This window comes from Trachypithecus francoisi, unplaced genomic scaffold, assembly GCF_009764315.1.
Source record: "Trachypithecus francoisi isolate TF-2019V2 unplaced genomic scaffold, Tfra_2.0 Lachesis_group19, whole genome shotgun sequence".
In the NCBI taxonomy this organism is placed as follows: domain Eukaryota; kingdom Metazoa; phylum Chordata; class Mammalia; order Primates; family Cercopithecidae; genus Trachypithecus; species Trachypithecus francoisi.
The window spans coordinates 35,102,638-35,127,439 of record NW_022681464.1 but is presented as its reverse complement, the minus strand read 5'-3'; the positions used below and the strand labels follow the sequence as shown (position 1 = coordinate 35,127,439).

Sequence of the window (24,802 nt, the reverse complement as noted above, 5' to 3'; positions counted from 1 at the left end):
TTAAGTCATCTGCCCACCTCAGCCTCCCAAAGTGCTGGGATTACAGGCATGAGCCACAGCACCCAGCCCAGATTCTGAAAATTAAGAATTATCTTGTGGTTATGAATGTCCTTATTGTTAGGAAATACATACTGAAGTATTCAGGAATAAAACACCTGATGTCTGGCACCTTATTCTAAAATGGTTCAGAAAAAAATTACATGCATAACGGAAAAATGAGAAACCAAATGTGATAAAAAGTTAGTATCTGGTGAATTCTTACAACTTTTCTGTAAATTTAAATGTATTTCAAAACAAGAAGTTAAAAAGTCAAGAAGCAAAAATGTAAAGAACGGTATTTTTCTTCGCACCAATACTATTAGCTGCATATATGATGCTGGAGAAGCTGCTGAAATTCTAAATTATTCTAAGATACATAAGCTGTCAAATGAAGGAGATATAAACGATCACACTTTCTCACTAAAAACTTCAACAAGTAAGTCTACTTTAGGAAAAAAGGTTAGAGTAAAATCTCTCTAACTGCAAATGACACAAAAGAAACCTGTTTATAATATCAAAAATCAATGGTTGACAACAATGAGATTACACTTCATACTTCTTGGATGGCTACAATCACAAAGACATATAATACTAAGTGCTGGTAAGGACACGGAGAAATCAGAACCCTTATACCCTTCCGGGGGAAATGTAAAACGGTGCAGCTCCTTTGGAAAATTCTGGCAGTTCCTCAAAAGGTTAAATACAGTAACCATATGACCCAGCAATTAATTCCACTGCTAGATACATACCAAAGAGAAATGAAAGCATTTGTCCACACCAAGACTTGTACACGAATGTCAGGAGTATTTGTAATAGTCGAAAAGTAGAAACAACCCAAATATCCACCAATGATAAATGGATAAATGATACGTGGCATGTCCATACAAGGCACTCTTATTTAGCAATAAAAAAGAATGAAGTACTGATACATGCCACAATGTAGATGAATTCTGAAAACATTATACAAACAAAGTGAAAGATACCAGTCACAAGAGACTACATATTATCTGATTCCATTTAGTACAAAAGTCCAGAGTAGGCAAATCTAGAGAGAAAGAACACACAGATAAATGTTTGGGTAGGGCTAGAAATGGGAAAGGAGGTGACTGCTAGATGTTATGAAGTTGCTTTATGGAATGATAATGTTATAAAGTTAACATTTTAGTAAAATTTACAACTCTGTGGATAAACTAAAAAACAATGAATTATACACTTAAAATGGGCAGATTTTATGATATGTACACTATATCAATAAAGCCATTAGAGAGAGAGTTAAAAAAAAAAAAAAGGCATGGCTGTAAAACCCTATTGACCTAACCCAAAGATTTACCAATATTAAAATGTCCAAAATTACGTGAGGGGTATATTATCTTATGCAACGAAGAAACCAGTTATTTCTATCCTTTAAGATTACTATGTCTCCTCATACACATCACTTCTTTACACCGATACTCACTAAGACCCTCTTTTATAATGATACATCGATTGTGATAAAACCCGTCGCTGGCTCTCCCCAGTCAACCCCAAAGATATATTATTACACAAATCAAATCTGAAGCCAAAATTATAATTTAACCCAAAAACTCCAAAGATTATTTTTCACAAAAGACAGACATCACTGATTTATAATCTGGATGATAAAATAAGTACCAAGTTGTTTAACTTAAGTATAATGTACACTCCAAGCTTAATGAGGTGATGTTTTACAAAAGACATTCTGGAAACTGCAAAGGATTTTGAGTGAAAAATAAAATGTCTTACTCCTATTAAAAAGTAGTATATTTAGTATACAAACCTGCAGTAATATACTGCGCTGAAGCCATTTCCCCTGAAGCTCTTAAGGCACCTGCATACCTAGGAACATTAAAGCAGAGTTAAATAATAGAATTAAATTCATTCTAACACTCAAATGGGAAGCAACCAGTTAACAGGAGTTATTACGACACCCTCAACTGCAAGTCCCACAGAGTTGTTCCCACCTTTCCTTTTCTTCTCTCCTGGTCTTGCATTATATGGAGAAAAAAAGGAATGCTGAAAAGGGAATTTAGATGGAGCCTACTTTAAGCTCTTTCCCTTTGTCAAACACATATAAAACAAACATTTTATTTTATTTTTTATTTTTTGAGACAGAGTTTTGCTCTTGTTGCTCAGGTTGGAGTGCAATGGCAAGATCTCGACTCACTGCAACCTCTACCTCTTGGGTTCAAGCAATTCTCCTGCCTCAGCCTCCCGAGTAGCTTGGATTACAGGCGTCCACCATTATGCCCAGCTAATTTTTTTATTTCTAGCAGAGACAGGGTTTCACCATGTTGGCCAGGTAGTCTCGAACTCCTGACCTCAGGTGATCCACCCACCTTGGGATTACAGGCATGAGCCACTGCACCCGGCTAAAACAAGCATTTTCTCAAAGTACTGTGAAACAAAACTATCCATTAATTACAAAGAAAATAAAATAACACAATCTCTGAAATAACTTGGAAATAAGCATTAGATCAAAAACATTCAGCATTAGCTTGCTGTGTATCATTAAATAGGTCACTTAAAGTTTTAGGTCAGTTTGCTCATCTGTAAACTGAGGAGCTTCTATTAAATGATTTCTAAATTCACTTTCAGCTTTATGATCCTCACTTAATTTACAACAGTACAACAAACTGGCCATGCAAAGGAAATATTCAAACTGCAGTCATTACTCACACAATGTCTTATGACAAAAGCTCAGAAATTATCATTCAGTTAATATCAAACATTGAAGTAGGAGGGAGACTGCATATGCACTATGATTAAACTATGTGTACATACTATATACCCATTAGAGTGATTAAAATTAAAATAAAAAAAAAACTAGTATCATCCAATATTGGCAAGAATGTGGAGCAATCAGAATTACTGATCTAGTCAATAGTAATATGAATGGATCTCCAAGCTAGATACTGAGTGAAACAAGCCAGAACAAAAGAAAAGCACAACCTGTAGGATTCCATTTATTTTACGTTTCAGAATGTGCAAACTAATATGAAATCAGTAGTTTCTGGAAGTGGGTGGAGAGGATAAGGATTAACTGAGAAAAGGCACACACAAGAAATTTTCTGAGATGATAGAAATGTTCTATACTTTGACAGGCAAATGGATTACAGAGAATTTGCATTTGTCAAAACTGATCAAACCAAACACTTAAGATATATGCATTTCACTAGATGGGAATTATATCTCAATTTAAAAAGCAAAACCTCTATACTTAGGTAGTATGAAAGAAATCACAGAAAGCATTGTGTTAAATTGTATTCAAATGAAGGGTTTTGTTTTTCCCTTTTTCATTTGTTTGCATCTTTCAGAAACTGCTGTGACTAAACAAACTTTCTTAATTTTTCAATACACAATAATTCACAATAACGCCTGAACTATGTGTGTTCATTTTTAAAAACCTGAAAATCATTAAATTTCCCTGTTAAGACATTTTAGCAACTTCTTGAAAGGCATTTTTGAAATTAAAATGAAGTACTAATATAGCAGACATATCCCAGAACATCACTTGGGAATGTAATTAGCTATATAATTGCTGCTGTTACTGAATTTTACTTCTTGTTATAGGGTAACATGAATATGTAACTATTTCTACATTTATGGCAAAGATAACTAATGAATTATCAACCTTTTTTTGTAACTAAGGAAAGTCATATGTAATTTAATATCCAAAAAACACTTCCCATATTAGAGCAATAAAATGTAATTCCTAATTAACGTAAAACCATCTATTAAGCCAAGTAATATTAACATTGAAGTTTATAAAGAAAAACTTAGAAAAAGAGAAACTGACAGAAATACTGAGAGGTTTTACAGTCAAAAGTACTGAGAATCTTTCCTTATCTCTGTCAAGTCAATATATAAAAAGTAATGATATAAAAAATCTGAACATAATAAAATTAACCTAATGTCTATTATACTTTGACACCTACAAAGAGAGGACATTTTGACTTTTCTAGTCCCCATAAAATATTCAATCATACATCAGATCAAAAAGACAAACTCAAATTTCCAAAATAGGCCAAATCCTTACCCATGGTGAAATAAAATACATTTATAACATATGCTTTCATATATGTGTTTCTAAATCCACTGGCTAAATAACTTGGCTTAAACTCTTGGGGGTGGATGTGGAACAAATGAAAAGCACATATAATGCTAATGAAAATACAAATTGGTACCTCCGTTTATGAAACTGGTTGGCAAAACACATCAAAACTGAATATATACATCCCTTTATGACCCAGCAGTTTCACTCATATATATTTTGTGCATATGCATACATACTCATATACACCCAACAGAAACAAATGCATGTGCCCAAAAATGTACTAAATATTCAGAGCGTATTTTTTCATAATCACCAAAAACTGAACATAAACCAAATATTTATCGACAGAAGAATGGATAACAAATTGGTAGTACAGCACACAATGGAATACTATACAGCATGAATAGAAATGAACCAGCAATACACAGAACATGGATACACTAAACATCACGAGCCAGACCCATCAGCCAGTCATCAGCCAGACAAATGGGCCCAGTTTGTACATTCTGTTCACAAAGAGTTCAAAATTGGTAAACTGATCTATGAGATTAGAAGTCAGGATAGTATTTCCAATTTGGGAGACATAAAAACAGTGGCAGTGATTAAGATCTGTGAGGGGATTTTTAGAGTGCTGGAAGGGTTCTGCCTTTATTTTGGGTACATGGATATGTTCACCCTGGGACAATTCATTGAGCTGTACACTTACAATTTGTATACTTTCTACATGTTATAATTCAATAATCAAAAATAAATGGGCCAGGCGCGGTGGCTCATGCCTGTAATCCCAGCACTTGGGAGGCTGAGGCAGGTGGATCACGAGGTCAAGAGATCGAGACCACCCTGGCCAACATGATGAAACCATGTCTCTAATAAAAATACAAAAACTAGCTGGGCGTTGTGACACGTGCCTGTAGTAATCCCAGCTACTCATGAGGCTGAGGCAGGAGAATCACCTGAACCCAGGAGGTGGAGGTTGCAGTGAGCCGAGATCGTGCCACTGCACTCTGGCCTGGAGGTAGAATGAGACTGCCTCAAAAAAACAAAAAACAAAAAACAAAAACTGGGCTAAAAGGAAAAGATAACAGACTTTCTAGTGGTTTTTGTTAACATTTGAACAGCCTCATCTAATAAATAGAGAACAAGCAAAATCTCAGAACTAAATGTTTTCATTACTACACAAGAGTAAGTAAACAATCCAAATATGAAACTTTAAGTTAGAAAATAGACAATAAAACAAGCCTAAGGTAAACAGAAATAAGAAAAAGATAATACAAAAAGTAGGATGAATCAGACAAATCAAAAAATTGAATGAACAAATCTAATAGCCAATTCTTTGAAAGCTAAAATACAAATCTCTAGCAAGATAACACAAACAAAGGGAGGAAAATACAAATAAAACAAATAAGAAAAAAAAAAAAAATACAGGTCCAATGGTAGAATAACTCTTAAGCTGAAATAATTTAAAGACAGGACAATTTTGTAGGAAAATATAAATTACCAAAACTAACTTTAGAAGAGAGCAAGTACATTTAAAATACCCCAAAGGCCAAGCACAGTGACTCACGCCTGTAATCTCAGCCCTTTGGGAGGCCAAGGCCGGGGGATCACCTGAGGTCAGGGGTTTGAGACCATCCTGGCCAACATGGTGAAACTACATCTCTACTAAAAATACAAAAACTCAGCTGGGCGTAGTGGCGGATGCCTGTAATCCTAGCTGCTTGGGAGATTGAGGCAGGAGAACCGCTTGAACCCGGGAGGTGGAGGTTGCAGTGAGCCGAGATCATGCCACTGCACTCCAGCCTAGGCGACAGAGCGAGACTCTGTCTCAAAATAAAATAAAATAAAATACCCCAAAAAAGCTGAGCACAGCCAATTTCCTGGGCAAGTCTTTCAGCAGCAGATCAGTCCTATAAAAATATGAAAGAGGCCGGGCGCGGTGGCTCAAGCCTGTAATCCCAGCACTTTGGGAGGCCGAGACGGGCGGATCATGAGGTCAGGAGATCGAGACCCTCCTGGCTAATACAGTGAAACCCCGTCTCTACTAAAAATACAAACACTAGCCGGGCGAGGTGGCGGGCGCCTGTAGTCCCAGCTACTCGGGAGGCTGAGGCAGGAGAATGGCGTAAACCCGGGAGGCGGAGCTTGCAGTGAGCTGAGATCCGGCCACTGCACTCCAGCCTGGGCGACAGAGCGAGACTCCGCCTCAAAAAAAAAAAAAAAAAAAATATGAAAGAAAACAAAAGTTCCAGGAAAAGACGGACATAGAACTAGCATAACTCTAAAACCAAACCCTCACAAATTAAAAAAAAAAAAAAAAGAGGGAGACAGAATGCTATACATCAGTCTTAGTAACAAATGACCCCAAACATCCTTTTAAAATGTTCCAGCAAATTAAATTCAGCACTATATACTGAAAGAATATGAACACATCAGGAATATAGTCTATTAGGCTAACTATTAACCTAATGTATCACAAATAGATCCAGTGAGAAAAATCTTAGAACTAGGTCAACAAACAACATTTGACAATTTTAACATATATTTCTTATTTTTAAAACATCTCCAGTAAACAAATGATGGAGGGATACTTTCTTAACATTCTTAAGAATATTTCCACCAAACCTGAGGTGAGGACAAGAAGAAAAGAAACAAGAAAAAAAGAGTATTTCCACCACACGCAAGGTCAATGTTTAACCCTAAAACACAACAATCTTATTAAAATCAAAAACAGGAGAATTCCACAACCATCTACTATTTAACACTATGTTAAAAGTTCTAGCTAGTGAAACACGAAAGAAACACGAAGTAAACTGCCTGAAACAGACAATACTAACCTGAGTAATGGATTTGATTACCTATTTAGAAAATCCAAATATTAATAGAAAATAGGTCTTATTTCCTCATAAATATAAATATAAATAAATCATAATCATAAGTATCATCATAAAATGTGTTTTCAGGGTAAATAAATGTGTTTTCAAGGTAAATAAAAAGTATAGTAAAATTTTCATAGAATATAAGGACTATTTCAGTATTAGGGGAAAGTACACCCTGGAACCATGGAAATCTGATATTTGAAATTAGTATGCCTGATTTCTTCCCGTCAGCTAGCAGGGACAATAACAAAATGATCAAGGGAAAATTCATCTAACAGCACAAAATACAAAAATTCAAAACAGCTGGAAATAAAACACGTGAAAAAAATCCATCTTACTGAAAGTCAAACAAGATCTGAAACAATGGGGAGACAGCCTATATTCCTGGATAGGAAGGCTAAATATTGCAAAAATGTCAATTTATCTGAAACTTACGGTTTCGGATAAACATTATGGTCAAAATCCCAAAGGTTGACACTCCCACTATATATCCATTTAGAGGGAGAAAGGCGTATTGAACAACATTACCATGAAGTTCAAAGAGATACAAAATATGGATCAAACTATCCAGTAATACATTGAAAGTAAGAAGGATGCATTACTATACACCAGATGGTTAAAATGGCATAATACAAACACATATAAAAAATCAGATCTCAATAAATAAACCCAATTAGAAAATCTAGGACCAGGTCTCAAAAATATTTAATAATAATACATATGATAAAAGATCAATGTGTATCAATATACTATAAATGGTAATTGGAGAAAAAAAGAGAAACCTAGATTTTTACCTTGTAAGAGAAACGTATGTCACCAATAAACTCACCAGTAAAAAGTAGTTCAATCTTACCAGTAATCAAAAAATATTTATCATTATAATATTTTACTTTGATGAATATGTACAGAATGTAACATTCATATTTTTCTACCTTTTGGGATAACAATTGCCAATATCTAAAAGGTCAAACTAGCCACTCTAATTTATTAACCCACCAACTCCATTTCCAGAAATTGATCCAAAGAATCCTATGCATCAAGATGTACTGCAGAACTGTTAATATGTAAGCATAAAAACAAAGACGTGAGCACAAATTTAAGACTGTTCGAATTGGTTATAAAAAACACATAAACTGCTACACATACGTTTAAAGAAAAAACCCAAGTATAACACAAATCTTCATCCCTTTCTCTTTTATTTTGAGACTGAAGTCTCACTCTGTCGCCCAGGCTGGAGTGCAGTGGTACGATCTCAGCTCACTGCAGCCTCCGCCTCCTGGGTTCAAGCAACTCTCCTGCCTCAGCCTCCCCCTCCCAAGCAGCTGGGATTATAGGTGCCCACCACCAAACCTCGCTAATATTTGCATTTTTAACAGAGATTGGGTTTCACCATGTTAAGCCAAGCTGGTCTTGAACTCCTGACCTTCAATGATATTCCCGCCTCAGCCTCCCAAAGTGCTGGGATTACAAGCATGAGCCACTGCTCCCGGCCCATCTCTTTCTTTTTTTTAAGAGGCAGGGTCTCATTGCATTGCCCAGGCTGGAGTGCAGTGGCATCATCATAGCTCACTGTAGTTGCAAACTCCTGGGCTAAAGCATTCCTCCCAGCTCAGCCTCATGAGTAGCTGGAACTACAGGTACACACCACCACACTCAGCTATTTCTTTTTTATTGCAGAGATGCAGGTCTCACTATGTTGCCCAGGCTGGTCTTAAACTTCTGGCCTCAAGCTATAGATTCAGCCTCCCAAAGCACTGGGATCACAGGCATGAGCCATCACATCCAGCCCAGGGCATATCTTCAATCTGTATGAATTAAATGTATGATGCATTTTCATCATATCCTGACATAAGGGCTGAGAAGACGGTGAAGAAAAAGTGAGTATCAACTATGTAGACTTTTCTGTTATTTAAAATTTTTTGTCAAGAACAAGTGGAAATCAATTACTTAGAATGAAGATTTGTGTGCCAGATGTGGTGGCTCACACCTATAATCCCAATATTTTGGCAGACCGAGCTGGGAGGATTGATTGAGGCCAGGAGCTTGAAACCAGCCTGAGCAACATAGCCATCTCTTGTCTCTACTTTATAAAAAAAAAAAAAAAATCAGCTGGACATAGTGGTGCACGCCTGAGGTCCCAGCTACTCAGGAAACCAAGTCAGGAGGATCCCTGAACCCAACAGGTCAAGGCTGCAGTGATCTGTGATCGTGCCACTCCAGAACCTGGGCAACAGATCAAGGGCCTGCCTCAAGAAATAAAAAATAATTTAAAAAGTTTAAAAATTTTAAATGAAGATATGCCCTCAACAAGCTAAAAAGAAGAAAATAATTCTTAGTAGCATGCGCAATCCCATCCACAATTTCACACAATGAACATACCCCCAGACAGCTGTGAGATGAAATACGGGGCTTTTCTGTTCCCTCCGAGTGTCTCAGTTCTTGCATGCCTCTCATACGAGCATCTCACTGAACTGAATGAGACTCCAGAGTTTAAAGATAAATATTTTCAGCCAGGCACAGTGGCTCACGCCTGTAAATCCAGCACTTTGGGAGGCTGAGGCAGGCAGATGACTTGTGAGGAGTTTGAAACCAGCCTGGACAATATAGTGAAACCCGTCTCTACTAAAAATACAAAAATTAGGCATGGTGGCACACACCTGTAATTCCAGCTACTTGGGAGGCTGAGACAGAAGAATTGCTCAAGTCTGGGAGGCGGAGGCTGCAGTGAGCTGAGATCACACCACTGCACCGCAGCCTGGGTGAGACAGTGAGACTCTGTCTCAAAAATAAATAAATAAAAAATAAGGGGGAAAAAAAAAAAGATGACACTGGGTACGCTGTGTATATTGAGAAGTGGGGCTTGCTAGTCTCCAGTACAACAGATAGGGCAATGTGATACTGTCTTTTGAGGAGTAATTTATAGAATTTTGGGATGATTCTTTATAACATATAGTTTTCACTCTAGGTTCTTTTTTTTTTTTTTTTTTTTTTTTTTTTTTTTTTTTTTTGAGACGGAGTCTTGCTCTTTCGCCCGGGCTGGAGTGCAGTGGCCGGATCTCAGCTCACTGCAAGCTCCGCCTCCCGGGTTTACGCCATTCTCCTGCCTCAGCCTCCCGAGTAGCTGGGACTACAGGTGCCCGCCACCTCGCCCGGCTAGTTTTTTTTTTTTGTATTTTTAGTAGAGACAGGGTTTCACCGTGTTAGCCAGGATGATCTCGATCTCCTGACCTCGTGATCCGCCCGTCTCGGCCTCCCAAAGTGCTGGGATTACAGGCTTGAGCCACCGCGCCCGGCCCACTCTAGGTTCTGAGAACCTAACTCCAGGAGTATGATGAGATTCCACTGTTGGGCGGCATTAAGCAAGCCATTTCAAACCTTTTTTTTACCTGTGGCTACAGTTCTTGGTCCTTACTGCCTCTTAAGCTAATCCAGTCTATTTCTCTTGAATACACTTTCCTTCTACTCTCCATCATTATACATCCCACTTATTTATTATTTTATTTTATTTTACTTTATTGTATTTTATTTATTTTATTTTTTGAGACAGGGCCTCACTCTATTGCCCAGCCTGGAGTGCAGTGGCAAGCTGATGGCTCACTGCAGCCTCAACCTCCCGGGCTCAAGCAATCTCCCATCTCAACCTCTGAGTAGCTAGGACTACAGGCACACACCACCTCACCTGGCTGATTTTTGTTTTGGTTGTTTGTTTGTTTTGTAGACATGGGGTTTTGCCATGTTGCCCAGGCTAGTCTCAAACTCCTAAGCTCAAGTGAGACACCTGCCTCAGCCTCCCAAAGTACTGGGATTACAGGCAAGAGTCATCGCACTCGGGACTCATACCTCCTAACTCTACAGAACCTGCCAAAGACAAGTTCTGCTAAGTATTTGTGAGGATGATCTTCCTCATCTCCAGCTGTAAAACACCTTTCATGGAATGTTTTTCTGTTCTTTCATTCTTGTTGTTATCAGTTAGTGCCATTTTTCCAAAAACATACTACCATCCATGACATCTTGTATCAATTAGTTTACTAAGTGCACTCTCTTGAGAAAATTTAGAATTCAAAAACTACTTCTTTTGTTTGGCATCAGAGGTTGCTGTACAAAAAAAAAAAAAAAATACTAAAAATAAAAACCAAAAAGCAAAAAAAGTAACTTTCACTTTTTATTTTTTTAAAAACAAGAAAAAACAAAAAAATATTTCTTTTGGTTTCAGGAAAATAGAACCACACAGGATGAAATCTCCCCTGCTTATAAAGAACTCTTTCCAAAACATAAAAGAGCACTCTCCCAGGAAGAGGCTAAAAGGCATCCAAAAAGAAAACAGTAAAGAGGAAATCTTGGAAGTGAGCCAAGGCTATCTCCACCAGCCACTCCCAAGGGTGCTAGCCAGAAAGCTACCCCAGCAAACTACCTATTCAGATAATTTGCAACTGAGGCTTAAGGAAGAGAATATGATGGCATGATATGAGTACACAACCTTCAAACAAATGAGGGAAAAACAACCCTTACATCCAAAAAGAACAGAGTTAAAAGGCCAAACAAGGAAAAAAAAAAAACAAAAAAAAAACTTTAAATAAAAATACTTCAGAGCCTCAGAAAAATAAAAGCAGGATTTAGATCCAAAAATTAAGAATAAGGAGTTAAAGCCGGGTGCGGTGGCTCAAGCCTGTAATCCCAGCACTTTGGGAGGCCCAGACGGGTGGATCACGAGGTCAGAAGATCGAGACCATCCTGGCTAACCCCGTCTCTACTAAAAATACAAAAAAACTAGCCGGGCGTGGTGGTGGGCACCTGTAGTCCCAGCTACTCTGGAGGCTGAGGCAGGAGAATGGCGTGAACCCGGGAGGCGGAGCTTGCAGTGAGCCGAGATCGCACCACTGCACTCCAGCCTGGGCGACAGAGCGAGACTCCGTCTCAAAAAAAAAGAATAAGGAGTTACAAAAAAGAACAGAAGGTCATGATAAATAAGCAATGAAACAAAGCAGATGCATGAATCAGTAAAATGTAAGACAAAACTGAGGCATTTTCCCAGAGCACATCACATAAAAATTATAAAAATTTAAAACATGAAGAAAAGTTAGAAGACTAAAAAACAGATCTAGAAATTTTAATCTGTATAAGAAACCAGGTAGAGGAGAAGCAGTATCTAAAGAAATAATGACCAAGAAATGTCCTAGAGTTTGGGACAAGAGTCCTCAGACTAAAAGTGCTTACTGAGTACTAAATAAGATACACAAAACCCACACTCTCACATTCTTGGAACACTGGGGGAAAGAAAACAAAAAGAGAAAACCCTAAAAGCTACTAACAGAAAAGAATAAAAATCAAGACTGATATCAGATCTCTCATCAGTAAGCACGGACACACAAAAATAGTGGAGAAATAACTACCAGTCACTGAGGAAAAATGGCTTTGACCTAGACTCTTGCCCCAAGCAGTATTATCATCTAAGGATAAGCGGAAAGGGTAAAATAAATCAGTATTTTGGGATATATATAAAAGACACAGTAAGATTCACTAGGCAATTTTTAAAGCAAAATTAAAATAAAAACTGTATTAAAGAACAAAATAATAATCTTAGCTACCTAGAATTCAGAGGATAATTTGAATGTCAGTACTCTGCTTAAAATTTTCCAATGGCTTCTCTTAGTCCACAACACAAAGTCCACACTTCTTAAAAATGACTTCAAGACTTCTGGCTGGCCCCTGCTAATCTCCCATCTAGCACCTTTTCTACATCCATTCTTCTCCAGGCAGTTGCACTGAGTATGCTGCAGTCTCCTGCCTCCAGACGCTTGCTTAAATACTATTTCCTCCAGTCCACTCTCACACTTCCCTAACCTCTCATCCAGGCTGGGATAATACCTAACTGTTTAAATACCAGTTACTCTAAGCAGTCTTCCCAAACTATCCTTAGATACCCCTTATGAACCCCCTTAGACGTTCTCATAGCAGCCTACATTTCCCATCAAAGCAGTTCTGAAACAGTACCTGTTTACTTGATAGTCTTTCTCTATTAGACTGCAGGTGCCTTGAAGACAGATACTGTGTCTTGCTCACTGATAATACATCAGCTGTAATCTATGCAGTTTCTCATAAATACCTGACAACTATTCACTTCAGAGAAATGTAGAAAACCTTTAAAGTCACTCTTTCAGATTTCTGCACAGTCCTTCCCTCCCTTCTCTTCTGCTTAGTTCTATCACAACATTTCACAAGAGACTGAGGGAAAAAACAAACATCAATATTCATAAAGCTGTCTAGAATCCAAATTGTAGTTCAGAATTCTATCATAAGGAACTGACAATTTATGTATGAAGACAGTTGTATAAATTCAGTCAGAATTAAGTTACATATTTTTTAAGTTTCATTTATACTCACTGGAAGAAAGGACCCTTATTTGTAGACTATTTCACAGGTTCTCGAAACATTTGTAATTAATTCTTTACTCTTTTCCTTTCATACGATGGTATAAAAACAAAATGTTCTTTCTTTTTTGAAACCAGTACTGACTGACATAAGGATAGACATATATATAAATGGAAAAGAATCAAGGGTCCAGAAATGAACCTATACATTATGATCAACTGACTTTCAAAAACGGTGCTAAAACAATTCAGTGGGGAAACAACAGCCTTCAACAAATGATGCTGAAAGAACTGGATATACACATGCAAAAGAATAGGCAAATACCTCCCTCCCTCCCACCATACATAAAAATTAACCACAGGCCTCAACAGAAGAGCTAAAAGTATGTTAACTCTTGAAAAACAACAAAGAAGTAAGTTTTTGTAACCTAGAATTAGACAGTGGCTTCTTACATATGAAACCAAAAGCATATGTGACAAAAGAAAAAATTAAAATTAAGATTAAACTACATCAAAATTAAAAAACATTTGCACTACAAACATATCATGAAGAAAAGTAAAAAGACACTGCATACAACAGACTTAGGAAAAAAATAAATTTTTAAAAAGCAAAGTAAAATGACAGCTTATAGTACAGAAGAAAAGATTTGCAAATTATCCATTGGGAAAAGAACTTGTATATATGTAAAAACACAATTGAATTTTTAAAAAGACAACCCACTTAAAACACAGACAAAAGATTTAAACAGACATTTCTCCAAAAAAGATATACAAATGGCCAATAAGCACATAAAAGATGCCCAACATCATTAGTCACTAAAAAAAAATGTGCATGACAACCACAATGAGATACCACACTTCACACCGCTAGATGGCTTAATCAAAGACAGAAAATACTGACAATCTTCTCACATTGCTGGTGAGAATGTAAAACAGTACTGTCGCTTTAGAAAATCATTGTGGCAGTTCCTCAAAACGTTAAACGTAGTTACTATTATGAAAACGTTCATCTACACAAAAAACATGAACGTTCACAGCAGTATTACTTATAACAGCCAAAAAGGAGAAACAATCCAAATTTCCATCAACAAAATGAATGGATAAATAAAATGTGATATATACATAAAGTGAAGTATTATTCAGCCATAAAATAGGAATGAGGTATTATATATGCTATAACATGAATGAACCACGGAAACATGCTAAATGAAAGAAGTCAGTCACAAAAAAAAACCACATATTCTATGATTCAATTTATATGAAATGCCCAGAATAAGCAAATCTATGACAGAAAGTAGATTAATGTTTGGCTAGGGCTAGAGGTGGGTGAAAGGGTGTAACTAGTGACTGCCAGTGAGTATGACACTTCTTTTGGAGGAGGCGGAAAATGTCCTAAAATTGATTGTGGTGATGGTTGCACAAACTTGTGAATACTGTAAAAATCATTAAACATTTTAAAATGGCGAATTGTATAAGAAATTAATTATATCTCATTAAGATAAGATGCTAAAGAAAACAAAACAAAACAATACTACTCACCCAAATGTGAACATCCCTTACCCAAAAAAGACTGCAGTCTTACCTTTTAAGGGCATCTTTGAGTTCAGGCACAGAACGAATACACTGAACTGTGGCATTCATGTAACAAGTGTTACCAAGGTTTGTCAATCCACATGGTAACTCCATCTAGTTTAAAAAAAAAAAAAAAAAAGGATTAAATCATTAAACCATTTTTACAAAATGACATGACATATATAAATCACTAAAATTCTCATTTTGAATCAAGTACCATTTACTAGCTTCTACCAATTTATATTCTGCCTTCATTCTAAAGAAACAGTTTTATTTCCCCCCCCCCAAAAAATGTTTACTTGGATCATGCTGGCCATATTATGTTTTAGTTTCCTTCTTAAAAATAAGAGAATAATCATACCAGTCTTGCCTTCTTGGCAGGTTTATCAGGAGAAGAGAAGAGGCAAAACATGCATAGAAACACTTCAAAACAAAAAGCAAAATAACAGGTTGGGTACAGTGGCTCACGCCTGTAATCCCAGCACTTTGGAAGGCTGAGGTGGAAGGATAGCTTGAGGTCAGAAGTTCAAGGTCATCCTAGGCAACACAGCAAGACCCTGTCTCTACCAAAAAAAAAAAAAAAATTTTTTTTTTTTAATTTGCTGGGCATGGTGGTGCACGCCTACAATTTTCACTACTCAGGAGGCTGAGGTAGGGAGGATCACTTGAGCCCAGGAAGTTGAAGTTACAGTGAGCTACGATCATACCACTGCACAACAGCCAGGGTGACAGAGCAAGACTCCATCTCAAGGGAAAAAAAAAACAAAAACAAAAAAACAAGAAAACGAATGAATGGCACTAAATAAACGCAAGGTGTTAAAAAAAAAAATTTGACACGTGTTGGCCAGTTTCTAAACTGATTTTGCATTTAAATTCAGGATAAAATGTATATATTTTCCACATGAAGGATTTAAAAAATTTAAATATCCCAGCATTTAAACTACTCTTTGACCCTATTTTCTCATAAATAGTAAACACTTATGTAGTACTATCTGCCAGAAACATATTTATTACAGATATTAGCTAAATATATATAAGTTAAGCCTAAATAAATTCACTTGGAAGTCTGAAAACCAGTAGTAAGGTGTACAATACCAAAAAAAACCCTAACTGTGCATTATTTAACCACAGGACTCCCTTAATCTAATTAAAAATAAAACTCTTATTTACAGATAAAAACATCCATCTTGGTATTAATGATTAAGTCTTCAAGACATTTAGATACTACTTTCTGAAAGACACGGTAATAACGGTCCTTCAAAAAGTAGTATCAAACATATAAAATCTGGCGTGTCTTACAGCAGATGCTAACTGTTCTTCTGTCATGTCTTCTACGAAGACAGTTTTGGCTGAGGGTTCTTCTGGAAGAGCATCTGCTGACCCCATCATTAGTAGAGTCATTCCCTGTTTTTAAAAAAAGTTATTTCATGAAAATCCTTAAAAGTTGGTAATGTTTATGTCAAACAAAAGAAGCCAGGCACAAAAGAACACATATTACATAATTCTATTTGCCAAAAAAAGTAAATCTACAGAAAGTAGATTAGTTGCTTCCTAGGACTGGAGGTGGGAAGAGGGAGTGGCTTTAAATGGTACAAGTTTCTTCTGGGGTAATAGAAATGTTCTAAAATTAGATTGTGGTGAAGGCTGCACAACTCTGTAAATACACTACTAAAAAATCACTGCATTGTTTAAAACAAGTAAAAAGCCCTGGGGTGGCTGTTTGAGGCCAAGGCAAAGGTGTAAAGAAACTTTTTAGTGATGAAACTTCTAAATCGTGATTGTGGTGGTGGTTATATGACAATACAGAATTGCCCAAAGTCATCAAACTGTACATCAAACACAGGTGAATTTTACTCTATATAAATTGTACCTGAATAAAGCTGAAGGAAAAAACAAATATTGCCATAAAAACACCTAATAATGTTTAGAATATTGTAGCAGAGGGAATTTTTCAAATGATTATTAACATTTAGTGGCATCACCTCTCCCCATAACATACCAACAACTAATAAAATTCAGACCAGGCATAGTGGCTCATGCCTGTAATCCTAGCACTTTGGGAGGCCGAGGCTGGTGGATGGTTTGAGTCCCGTTCAAGACTAGCCTGGGCAACATGGCGAAACCCCATCTCTACAAAAAATAACAATATTAGCTGGGTATAGGGGTGCATGCCTGTAATCCCAGCTACTTGGGGGCTAAGGTGGGAGGATCACTGGAGCCTGGGAGGTTGAGGCTGCGGTGAGCTGTGATCTCACCACTTGCATTCCAGCCTAGGTGACAGAGTGAGACCCTGTCTCAAAAAACAAAACAAACAAACAAACACTAATAAAATTCTTTCTGTGAGTGTCTATTGTGTAACTGTAGTGATTGTTTACATTTAAAAACAAACATTTTTAGAGCATTAAATTCTCCATTACTGAAAAATATCAAACCAAATACAGAGTAAATTTGTCCAAAATATCCAATTATATAATTCTACACATTAACCTAAGTAAATACTTTTAATGAATACATATGCAAACACTCCATACAATCAATAGAAGGACAAGGAAGACACTGTCATTGTAAAGCTCATAATCTTAAAATATGAACAACACCTTACTCGCTTACTCAATATCTTAATTGGAAGGCATGAACACATGAGACAAAGAAAAAGGTAGGACCAGAAGTGGAGGTTTAAAAAAAAAAAAAAAAAACAGGGAGGGAAAAATGATAGCCAGAAGACTAAAAATATCCAGATGATGATTAAAATTAGGAAATTAGTAAGGCCAACAAATTCAGTTAAGAATACCTACAATTAAATATAAAGACCTTTATTCTATCACCTTTTATTTCTACATAGACATCTTATAAGATCATTGCAAAGCAGTAAAGCAGTACTAAGCCATCACTACAGAATTTTTTTTTTTTTTTTTTTTTTAGAGACAGGGACTCACTCTGTCACCCAGGCAGGAGTGCAGTGGCACAATTACAGGTCACTGTAGCCTCAAACTTCTGGCCTCAAGTGATCCCCCCATCTCCCAAAGTGCTGGGATTGCAGGTATAAGTCACACTACCAGGCCAAGAATCTTTTTTTTCCAAAGACAACTGTCTCAGGAGCCAACTATTTAAAGAATATACTAGCAATAACCAGTTGGAAAACACAATAGAAGAAATGCCAACATATATCTAAGAATAAACATAACAAGAAAAATGTAATACTTTAATAAGAGAATAAAGCTTTACTTAAGGATAGAAAAAAAGAACCTAAATAAATTGAAAGACATGACAAGTTCTGTACTTGAAAAATTACTATAAAAATGCAATTAGTTATATAAACTTAATGAAATTCCTTTACAAAACCTTGCAAAATGATTCATTCATGTAGCAAATTTATACCCATGATAATAGCAAAGAAATTTCTGAAAAAGAATAGAGACTAAAACAATGCCCTTAAAAATTACTGGGAAAAGGGATTATATAACGAAAAACATTGAGAAAAACTGTATAATTTAGAAAAAACATACTATCAGCTCTCCACTTCATACCATACCACAACCATAATGAATTAAAGGTAAAGATTTAAATGTAAAAAAATTAATATTCATAAAAGAATGCAAGTGAATTCAAAAACTCATGCATTGCTGGAAGATTTTCTAAAATTGACATAAATATTAAAAAGACTGATGTAACTATAAAAATGTCTATAAAACATTTGAAAACAATAAACTAGGGGAAAAACTACACCATATATACTAAGCACTCAAAAAAGCAAATCTATAAGAAAAAGCAAATACATATGACAAAAATGGGCAAAAGAGATTTAAAAAAAAAAAAAAAGGCTTAAAATTAAAGAACTAGGTAAGCTACCTTAAGCTAGAAAAAGTAAAAATAGGCTGGGCGTGGTGGCTCACACCTGTAATCCCAGCACTTTGGGAGGCCGAGACGGGCGGATCACGAGGTCTGGAGATCGAGACCATCCTGGCTAACATGGTGAAACCCCATCCCTATGAAAAATACAAAACATTAGCCGGGCATGGTGGCAGGCACCTGTAGTCCCAGCGACTTGTGAGGCTGAGGCAGGAGAATCACGTAAACCCAGGAGGCGGAGCTTGTAGTGAGCCAAGATTGAGCCACTGCACTCCAGTCTGGGTGACAGAGTGAGACCCTGTCTCAAAAAAAGAAAAGGTACACCTGCAGTCCAAGGTAATCGGAAGGCTAAGATGGGAAGACTACTTAGCAGCTCAAGGCCAGCCTAAGCAACATAGCAAGATCCCATTTCTAAAACAAACAAAAAAAGTCACTACCATTTGCCTGGGTTTCAGCATTTCATTCAACAAAATATGATTATATAAAAATTCAAAATTAAAATTAAAATTTCAAAATTAAAAAAAAATTAAAACCAAAGTAGAAAGAAAGCAAAGAGAAAAAATTAGCAAAGTGAAAAAATTAACAAAGTAATAAATGAACAGGCTAAAGATTTTTTTTTGGTGGGGAAACAATCAATGAAAGTGATAAAACTCTGGCTTGATGATAAAGGAAACAGACAAATCATAATTTGCCCATACTAGAGAGGAAAACGGCACTACACATTCTAGAATTAAAGGATAATAACATTAGAGTATGACAATCAATTCAACAACTTAAATGAACCAATTCCTTCAAAAATACTGATTATCAAGCTGATACAAAAGAAAACATAATAAAAATAGTCCTACATTTATCAAAGACGCTAAATTCTTTTTTTTTTTTTTTGAGACGGAGTCTCGCTCTGTCGCCCGGGCTGGTGTGCAGTGGCCAGATCTCAGCTTACTGCAAGCTCCGCCTCCCGGGTTGACGCCATTCTCCTGCCTCAGCTGCCCAAGTAGCTGGGACTACAGGTGCCCGCCACCTCGCCCGGCTAGTTTTTTGTATTTTTTAGTAGAGACGGGGTTTCACCGTGTTAGCCAGGATGGTCTCGATCTCCTGACCTCGTGATCCGCCCGTCTCGGCCTCCCAAAGTGCTGGGATTACAGGCTTGAGCCACCACGCCCGGCCCAAAGACGCTAAATTCTTAAAAGTCTTCCTACAAAGAAAACTCCAAACCCAGACGAAGTCTAGTGAACTAGCCTTCACAAGAGAATTTTAGTGAATCTAGGCTTCACTAGAGAATTTTAGGCAACATTTAAAGAAAAAATACCGCGGTGGAGTGGCAGCAGAAATAAAAAAGAAAAAATACAAACTCATAAAAGAGGGGACGCTTCCTAACTCATTGTATAAGACCAACATTACATTGATAGCAAAACCAGATTAAAAAAGAACACAAGAAAACTATAAACCATTATCTCTTAAGAGAAGAGACACTAAAAACCTTAACAAAAGATAAGCAAATAGAATCTAGCAATATGTAATGTACAAGTGGGGTTTATCCCAATAATATAAGTTCTGTTTAATACTCAGAAGTCGGTGTAGTTTACACTAATGGATTAAATGACAGGAAGAAATGATATAGAAAAGGCATTTAACAAAATGACAAAATTCAACTTCCATTCATGACAAAACCTCTCAGGAAACTAGAAACAGAGTTCCTGAACCTGATGATGAGCATCTATAAACCACCTCCAGCCACGACTGGAGGCTTTTCCCCTAAGGTCAGGAAAAAGGCAATGATGTCCACTATCAACCACTTCTACTCAGCACTGTTTAAAGTCTTTTTTTTTTTTTTTTTGAGGTGGAGTCTCGCTCTGTCTCCCGGACTGGAGTGCAGTGGCCGGATCTCAGCTCACTGCAAGCTCCGCCTTCCGGGTTTACGCCATTCTCCTGCCTCAGCCTCCCGAGTAGCTGGGACTACAGGCGCCCGCCACCTCGCCCAGCTAGTTTTTGTATTTTTTTTTTAGTAGAGACGGGGTTTCACCGTGTTAGCCAGGATGGTCTCGGTCTCCTGACCTCGTGATCCACCCGTCTCGGCCTCCCAAAGTGCTGGGATTACAGGCTTGAGCCACCGCGCCCGGCCTGTTTAAAGTCTTAAGCATTGCAATAAAGAAAAAAAGAGCCGGGCGCGGTGGCTCAAGCCTGTAATCCCAGCACTTTGGGAGGCCGAGACGGGCGGATCACGAGGTCAGGAGATCGAGACCCTCCTGGCTAACACAGTGAAACCCCGTCTCTACTAAAAATACAAAAAACTAGCCGGGCGCGGTGGCGGGCGCCTGTAGTCCCAGCTACTCGGAGGTTGAGGCGGAGCTTGCAGTGAGCCGAGATCGCGCCACTGCACTCCAGCCCAGGCAACACAGCGAGACTCCGTCTAAAAAAAAAAAAAAGAGAAACAAAATGCACAAAGATTAAAAAGGAAGAAATAAAATTGCCCTTATTTGAAGACGACATGTATACCTACAATATCCTAAGAAATTAATATATGAAATAAAGTCACAGCATATAAAGTCAATTATAAAAATTAACTTTATTTTTATATACTAGCAAGCAATTGGAAAATGACATTTCAAAAATACCACAGCTGGGTGCAGTGGCCCACACTTGTAATCCCAGCACTTTGGAGGCCAAGGCAGGAGGATTACTTGAGGCTAGGAGTTCGAGACCAGCCTGGTCAACATGGCAAAACCCCATCTCTACTAAAAACACAAAAATTAGCCTGGCATAATAGCACAATCCTGTAGTCCCAGCTACTTAGGAGGCTGAGACACGAGAAATGCTTGAACCTGGGGAGGCAGAGGCTACAGTGAGCCATAATCATGTCACTGCACTTCAGCCTGGGCAACAGAGTAGGACTCTGTCTCAAAAACAAAAACAAAAACTTAGCCAAGCACAATGGCGCATGCCTGTAGTCCCAGTTACTCAGGAGGGTGAGGTGGGAGGATCCCTTGAGCCCAAGAATGCAAGGCCACAGTGAGCTATGAGCCACTGCACTCCAACCCATGCGACAAAGCAAGACCTCGTCTTAAAAAAAAAAAAAGTACCACTTATGATAACATTAAAAACCACGAAATAAGCCGGGTGCAGTGGCTTACGCCTATAATCCCAGCACTTGTGGAGGCTGAGGCGGGCGGATCAGGAGTTTGAGACCAGCCTGGCCAACATGGTGAAACCCAGTCTCTACTAAAAATACAAAAATTAGTCAGGCGTGGTTGTGGGTGCCTGTAATCCCAGCTACTCAGGAAGCTAAGGAAAGAGAATCACTTGAACCCAGGAGGCGGAGTCTGCAGTGAGCTGAGATCACGCCACTGCCCTCCAGCCTGGGCGTCAGAGCAAGACTGTCTCAAAACAAAACAAAAAAACCATGAAATACTTAACAATATGTGAAACAAAATATGTGTAAGTCCCAACATTGAACATTGTTGTGAGAAAGGTTAAGATCTAAATAAAAGAAAGGTTTACCATGTTTGTGAATTAGAAGACTCAATACTGAGATGTCCCAGACTGACATACACATTCAATGCAATTCCAATAAAAATCACAGCAGGCTCTTATGGAGAAAATGACAAGCTGAATCTAAAAATATGCAATAGACATACAAAGATCCCAGAAGAGCCAACATAACTTTAAAAAAGGAAAACAACTGGAGAACTTAGACAACCTGATTTCAAGGCCTGAAGAATCAAAACAGCAGGGAATGGGTACTGGTGTAAAGGTACATATAAAAATCAATGGAAGAAAACAGAATCCAGAAATAAACCCATATGTTTATGGTCAACTGATTTTCAACAAAGGTATTGAGGAAGAACGGAAAAGAATAGTCTTTTCAAAAAATGTTGCTCACTAAACTAAATATTCATGTGAAAAAATGACCTCAACCATTGCTTAACAGCAAACACAAGAATTTACTCAAAACAGACAATAGGTCAGGTGCGGTGGCTCACACTTCTAATCCCAGCAATTTGGGAGGCTGAGGCGGGCGGACCACCTGAGGTTGGGAGTTTGAGACCAGCCTGACCAACATGGAGAAACCCCATCTCTACTAAAAAAAAATACAATTAGCTGGGTGTGATGGTGCACACCTGTAAGCCCAGCTACTCGGGAGGCTGAGGCAGGAAAATTGCTTGAACCTGGGAGGCAGAGGTTGCAGTGAGCCGAGATAACGCCACTGCACTCCAGCCTGGGCAACAAGTCTCAAAAAAAAAAAAAAAAAAAAAAAAAAACAGACAATATAAGCCAGGCATGGTGGCTCACTCCTGTAATCCCAGCACTTTGGGAGGCCGAGGTGGGTGGATCACGAGGTCAGGAGTTCAAGACCACCCTGGCTAACACGGTGAAACCCCATCTCTACTAAAACTACAAAAAATTAGCCAGGTGTGGTGGCGGGCGCCTGTAGTCCCAGCTACTTGGGAGGCTGAGGCAGGAGAATGGCGTGAACCAGGAGGCGGAGCTTGCAGTGAGCCGAGATCGTGCCACCACACTCCAGCCTGGGCAACAGAGCAAGACTCCATCTCAAAAAAAAAAAAAGACATCTAAATGTAACAGCTAAAGCTTACTAAGTTTTAAAATAAAACAGGAAAAAAAAATCTTGTAAACTTGAAACAGGCAAAGATTTCTTACAACATAGTTCAAATCACTAAAAAATGTGATAAACTGACTTTGATAAAATTACCTTTTATCCAACAAAACAGTATTACATAAATTAAAACACAGGGATACCTTGATATTGCAGTCTGGGTTCCAGAGCATGAGAAAGCAAATCTCACAATAAAGCAAGTCACACAAAAATTTTTCCCCAGTGCATACAAACGTCATGTTTATATCAGTCTGTAAAGTATGCAAAAGCATTATGTCTAAAAAAGAATGCACACATCTTAATTTTAAAATAATTTTTTATTGCTTAAAAAAAAAGCTGACAATCATCTGAGCCTTCAGTTAATCATCTCCTTGCAGGGCGGGGGGTCTTGTTTCCAAATTGATGGCTACTGCCTGATGACAGCACTGGTTCCTGAATGCTGGGTAATTGCCTAAAATGAGACAATAAAACCTGCCACACTGACTTCCTTCATGAAAGAGTTCTCTGTAGCCTGAGGTGCTGTTTAACAGCATTTTATCCACAGTAGGACTTCTTTCAAAACTGGAGTCAATCCTCTCAATTCCTCCTGCTGCTTTACCAAGTAAGCCCGTGTAATATTTTAAATCCTTTGTTGTCATTTCAACAACATTCACAGCTTCTTCACGAGGAGTGGAGTCTATCTCAATAAATTACTTTCTTTGCACATCCATAAGTTACCTCCTCAACTGTTCAAGTTGTATCATGAGATTGTGGCAATTCAGTCACAATTTCAAGCTCCATTTTTTTATTCTTGTTTTTTAGACACAGGGTCTTGCTCTGTCACTCAGATTGAAGTGTAGTGTCACAATCATAGATCACTGTAACCTCAAACTCCTAAGCTTAAGTGATCCTACTGCCTCAGTCTCCAGAGTAGTTAGGACTACAGCTATATACCATCATGCCCAACTAATTTTGTTTTTTGTAAAGACAGGGTCTCACTGTGTTGCCCAGGCTGGCTCGAACTCCCAGCCTGAAGCTCTCCTCCTATCCCAGACTCCCGAAGTGCTGGGATTATAGGAGTGAGCCACCGTGCCTGGTCACTTGTAATTCTAGTTTTCTTCCTATTTCCACCACATGGGCAATTATATCCTCAACTCAAGTTTTGAATTCCTCAAAGTCATCCACAAGGGTTAGAATCAGCTTCTTTCAAACTCCTGGTAATATTGACATTTTAACTTCCTTCCATGAATGTTCCTAATGGCATCAAGAATGGTGAATCTTTTCCAGAAAGTTTTTGATTTTGCCCAGATTCATGGAGAAATAACTTTATAGGGAAACTTTAGCCTTACAAAATGTATCTCTTAAATAATAAGATTTGAAAGTAGAAATTACTCCCTGATCCATGGGCTGCAGAATAGTTGCTGCGTTAGCAGAC

General features: G+C 37.8%; 1 protein-coding gene across 4 annotated transcripts in view; it reads right to left on the bottom strand.

The window, feature by feature from the left end:
• USP14 (ubiquitin specific peptidase 14) overlaps positions 1 to 24,802 on the bottom strand; it is a 60,870-nt gene that overhangs the window by 22,433 nt on the left and 13,635 nt on the right. For 3 of the 4 annotated variants that reach the window (XM_033178180.1, XM_033178179.1, XM_033178182.1), the window contains exons 4-6: positions 16,227 to 16,331; positions 14,938 to 15,041; positions 1,835 to 1,893 (exon numbers count right to left, since the gene is read on the bottom strand). In XM_033178180.1, the coding sequence (XP_033034071.1) occupies positions 1,835 to 1,893; positions 14,938 to 15,041; positions 16,227 to 16,331 (268 nt within the window). The remainder of the gene's footprint in view (positions 1 to 1,834; positions 1,894 to 14,937; positions 15,042 to 16,226; positions 16,332 to 24,802) is intronic. The other variant, XM_033178183.1, reaches the window with a different exon arrangement.